The 5,261-nt window shown below is 34.4% G+C and overlaps 1 protein-coding gene across 1 annotated transcript in view; it reads left to right on the top strand.

Annotated features, from left to right (window-relative positions):
- Positions 1–2,934, top strand: part of LOC107757714 (endophilin-B1-like) — an 8,285-nt gene extending 5,351 nt beyond the window's left edge. Inside the window, exons 6-9 of the mRNA XM_016575276.1 lie at positions 1,934–2,023; positions 2,151–2,251; positions 2,340–2,562; positions 2,635–2,934. Of these exons, the coding sequence (XP_016430762.1) occupies positions 1,934–2,023; positions 2,151–2,251; positions 2,340–2,562; positions 2,635–2,742 (522 nt within the window). The 3' untranslated portion in view covers positions 2,743–2,934. The remainder of the gene's footprint in view (positions 1–1,933; positions 2,024–2,150; positions 2,252–2,339; positions 2,563–2,634) is intronic.
- The last annotated feature ends 2,327 nt before the right edge of the window (positions 2,935–5,261 follow it).

Below are 5,261 nucleotides of genomic sequence, written 5' to 3'. Positions count from 1 at the left end.
AAAAGAGAGCAGACAAACAAAGCCTTTGTTTGTTTATATAAAGATATTTTTTTTATGTTAGTTATTTATTTGATTTGGGGCTTGTTTTAAAATGTCAATTTAGTTTTGTTATTTACATTTACATTATATTTAAATGTTGTTATTGAGCAAACTCTTTTATCCAAAGCGACTAACAAATGAGGACAATAGAAGCAATCAAAACCAACAAAAGAGCAATAATTTACAAGTGCTATATTAGTATATTATTGTGTTATATTTAAATTTCACAAAGAAACGTACCGTATTTTGTCCAAGCAATAATAAAAGGACACATTTAATGTATAATTTGTCTTAAATCTCATTTTGTAAAAAAAACAAAAAAACGTGAATCGAATCGTGAAATCAAAATCGCGAATCGAATCGTGAGTTGAGTGAATCGTTACATCCCTAATATATTGCATTGTTTGCATTCTGAAGGCTCAACTGGATGAATAGATATTGCACAGGAATATTGCACAATAGACATAATATTGCACACTATGAAAGAGATGAATGCAACAGAATGTAAACAGAAATGAGTAATATAAAGTGTAAACATATTCCGAGTAAGCGCACACTGAGGTATTAACCTATGTAGTTTGAGAGATAAAATGTCCCATCAAATTGATGCGTTTCTCAGTTTTATGTATGTGTGTATGCCGGCAGGGTTCAGCTCCCGTATGACGGTGGGGGGTAAAAACTGTTCTTGAGCCTATTGGTCCGCGATTTGAAGGCAAACTAAAAAATACAAAGTAGATGCAAGGTCCACACAAAGGATCTTGCATGACACTGACTTTACTTTGAATGGTCTATCCTTTGTTTTCTTTTAATATTATATAATGACCACACTAGTATTATTTTAGTATTCTTTTAGTTAATAATATTTAGAACTTAAAATTGGTATTATGTATATTTTCGGTTTTCATTTAAATTTTTGTTTGTTTTAATATTTTTTTTCTTTCATTTTTATTAGTTTATTTTTTTTTATTAGTCTTTTAACTTTAAATACTTTTGACCACACCAGTATTATTATAGTATTATTTTAGTTAATGATATTTTGAATTGTTTTTGTGTATATTTTTGGTTTTCATTTTGATTTTAGTTTGTAATTTTTCTGTCATTTTTATTATTTATTATAACTTTAATTACTTTTGACCACAGCAGTATTATTTAGTATTCTCTTAGTTAATAATATTTTGAATTGTTTTTGTGTATATTTTCAGTAATTTTTCAGGTCATTTTAATTAGTTTTTTTATTATTTGATAAGTTTAATTACTTTTTCAGTTTTAGTGACTTTAGTACTGAAGTTATAACTTATTTTATTGCATTTAGTTGCCATGCAGCATTTCTGATTTTCATTGTTTTTGTTGTTGTTTAGTTTTTCATCTAATATTTTTTTATTTCAACTTTATTTCATTACCGAAAATCATTTTTATTTGTTTTAGTTAACAACATACTGCATCCAACATCCCCATATTTCCCTTATACTGCATTCAATTAATCATCTCAGCGAAAGCAATATAGCATCCACGTATTTTCCACTTACTTAAAATGCATATTTAAACACTACTCATTTTGACATACTGCTTTTTCACATACTAAGGAAGTACACATATTCGGAACTTCTCTAAGAGGATTCATACAGAGCTTCCTTAATACCTAAATGCTGACTGCTCATCTATCAACTAGTTGATTTTGAAATATGTAGTTTTTGCACATCATTAGCAGACTGCTGAAGATTTTTCTCTTTAAAACCCGTCAAATCTATCTGTTTGAAAGCACACTGGCTATTTTTTCAGTTCCCAGTTGCTTTGTTCCCTTCGAACAGTGTGAGGCCTTTTAAGTGCACTAGTTGTGATGAATCTCACATCACCTGTGAAACCTTCCCTGACTATCTCTCTCTCTCTCTTTCAGGCCGAGCAGGACCTGAAGATGACACAGAGCGAGTTTGACAGACAGGCAGAGATCACCAGGCTTCTTCTGGAAGGAATCAACAGTACGCATGTGAGCTCATCTGAAAATCTGCCGCCCACTGAACCGCCTGCCAATTCAATTCTCACAACCCTTCAGTTTTACTCTGCGATCCCAAGGTCTGATCCGTAACAAACCATATCATCTCTTTTTGTCCCAGGCCCATCATCTCCGCTGTCTAAATGACTTTGTGGAAGCTCAGATGACATATTATGCCCAGTGTTACCAGTACATGGTCGACCTCCAAAAGCAGTTGGGAAAGTAAGACATTTTTATAGGTATATATTTTTCCTTTTTATAATAATTAAAATTATTATATAACTCATTTGGACTTTCTTTTCCCCTCCAGCTTCCCTTCGGCTTTCTCTTCCAACAACAACCAGTCGACGGCCAGCGGCGCGGCCAGCATCTCCGTACCCATCCTGCCACTCTCAGGCCCTCTTCCTGCCAACACAGCTAATGCGTCTTCAGGTTTCACCGAGCTGCAAAACTTCAGCGGGAGCCGTAAAGCGCGGGTGCTGTACGATTACGACGCCGCGGGCAGCAACGAGCTCTCTTTATTGGCTGATGAGGTGAGCGGCCCATTTTTAATTTGTACAACAGTCTCTTGGTTTGAATGCACACTAACTTGTCTTTTATTTCAGGTGATCATGGTGAGCAGCGTCCCAGGCATGGACTCTGATTGGCTGATGGGTGAACGTGGGAATCAGAAGGGAAAAGTGCCTATTACTTATTTGGAGCTGCTAAATTAAGAGAAAAAAACAAGTGTTGTTGGAACCAAAAGAGAAACGTATAGTGTATTCCAGCTGTGCTGCGTACCGTATATGCAACATTGACATCTAGTGCTGCTCGCATGCAACAGTATTTTACCGGATGTGACGTCTTGCAGTCCCAGAATGGGAAGAGGTTCTAACCGGACGAGTGTTTACAAATGAATTAATGCAGATTTTTTTTTTTTTGTGCTTTTGATGTGACATGCCAAGCAAAAACCAAGCAAGAGTGTCTTATTTGAGTATTTACATGTGTTTACAACAAGTAAGTATTAAGACTGATTGTCATTTTTATCAATTTTAAATTGGTTTCCATTCTGTACATTAACTCATTTCAGGTTCTAGAACATTTCAGAGGAATTCCTGTAGAGGTGGAGACGTAAATATGCCATAATTTATTTTCAGGGTCTCATATACGGCCCCATCGTAGCTGACATGTGCCTCGATTATTATCTTCTGCGGTTTACATTTCTCTTTATTGCTTTAAAAGGTTGAGCACACAAAGAAAATGCTTTATTTGCATGCAAACAGCCTTTCCTGTTATGCATTATGAAACTGTGTCCTTTATATACATTTAGTCTTCATTAACCATGTTATGCATATATGCAGTTATGATACAAGTATTCATTTCATGATGAAAACAAATTCTATTTACTGATAACTGTACTTTTTTTATACCTATGTGCCTTACATTTGTCTTGGAGTTGATGTTTTTAAACTGTTTAAAGCAAAAGAAAAAGACATTGTTGAGAGATGAGTGCTAATTTTACACATATTGTGCCATCCTCTATCTAATAAAAGTACAACATTTTAGTTTTCTCTAATATTTACAGTATAACTACAAAAGCACAGGTTATCTAACTGCGTAAATTCTGCGATTACTGCCATAGATTTATAAACAATGATTTTGTTCCATAATAAACAAAAATTTAAAAGAGTTTTTACCGTTCTGTTTTGATTTTGAATAGTCTCGTCCTATTTCATGTGCTGTTCAGAATATATATTTAATTATTTCTGCAGTATACTTAATAGAGTTGATAAACTCAATGTGTGTTTTGCTTCTGGCTAAAATACAGGCCCTCGGTCCATAACATTGCTTTCTCCAGTCTGAGTTTAAAATTAAAATGCCTTGATGGATTTTTGTTTTCTTACAAACAGATTTTCACTTCACAAGTCATTAATTGATGGACTGGAGTCGTGTGGAGTACTTGTGATGTTTTTATCAGCCGTTTGGACTCTCATTCTGACGGCACCCATTCACTGCATGGGGATCCAATGGTTTAATTTAATGCTAAATTTCTCCAAATCTATTCTGATGAAGAAAAAAACTCATTTACATCTTGGATGGCCTGAGGGTGAATACATTCTCAGCTAATTTAAATTTTTGGGCGAACTATTCCTTTTGAGAAATTCAAGGCACTAACTAAATAAAACAGTTTTATTTCAAAGACCACAACTGGACACCATTGAATTAAATATTAGGTACATTGGAAACAGTATAGCATACTACTATATAATTGCATAATGAGTACTGTTTCACATACTATTTTCAATAAAAACGGTAAGCAGTGTGTTAGTATTTTGCACACAACATCGAAGTCGAAATATGAATAGGCCTAACTGTTCTCTCAAATGTCAGCAGAGGTCAGGCTTTTCACTCGTTAGTCATTTTTGGTTTCTAAATGAATAATATTTTGGAATCGGAAAGTACCTTAGAGTTACACATAATATGCAATAATTCGTACATTAATATTATTAAATGTACCTGTATAGGTCATCTCTTGAACATAGCCTACCTCTCTTCATTGAACAGAAGAGTCACTGACTCCCCTTCATTGTTAAATATAAATCATGCGTATAACATGCTGTTGTTTATGTATGGTGCAGGTGACAGGCTCATGTGTTGGTGTTACTCTTGTGTAAACGGTGCGAGGATGGTCAGCGAGGGGAGGGTTAAGAGGAAGTTGTGCTAAACAGGCTGTTGACTTCCTGTGCTGTTGTGGCGCTTGCAGGCGTTCATTCTTGCTGTCCGTTACTCAGCCTCACATGGCGAGAGGGCAATGCTCAGTTCCTTCCCGAAAACAGCAATGTGAGAGCCGACCTGCGAAGTGCTCCTTTCTGCTTCTGCAAAAAAACTCACTGATGAACAGTGAGACTTTAAAAAACATGTATGTAGCTCTGAAGAGTAGACTACACAAAAATCTAAACTACACTATGTAAAATACATCTAAAAATCGAAATCTATCTTTTATACATATATAAAAAGTTATATAGGCATATATAATGTGTGTGTGTGTATATATATATATATATATATATACAGTCATGGCCAAAAATATCGGCACCCTTGGTAAATATGATCAAAGAAGGCTGTGAAAATTAATCTGCATTGTTAATCCTTTTGATCTTTTATTAAAAAAAATCACAAAAATCTAACCTTTCATTGGATAATAAGAATTTAAAATGGGGGGAAATATCATTATGACATAAATGTTTTTCTC

Source organism: Sinocyclocheilus rhinocerous, unplaced genomic scaffold (assembly GCF_001515625.1).
Source record: "Sinocyclocheilus rhinocerous isolate Xijiao unplaced genomic scaffold, SAMN03320098_v1.1 scaffold1374, whole genome shotgun sequence".
Classification (NCBI taxonomy): Eukaryota; Metazoa; Chordata; class Actinopteri; order Cypriniformes; family Cyprinidae; genus Sinocyclocheilus; species Sinocyclocheilus rhinocerous.
Note: the sequence above shows the minus strand (reverse complement) of the source record. Positions and strands in the feature narration are given on the sequence as shown.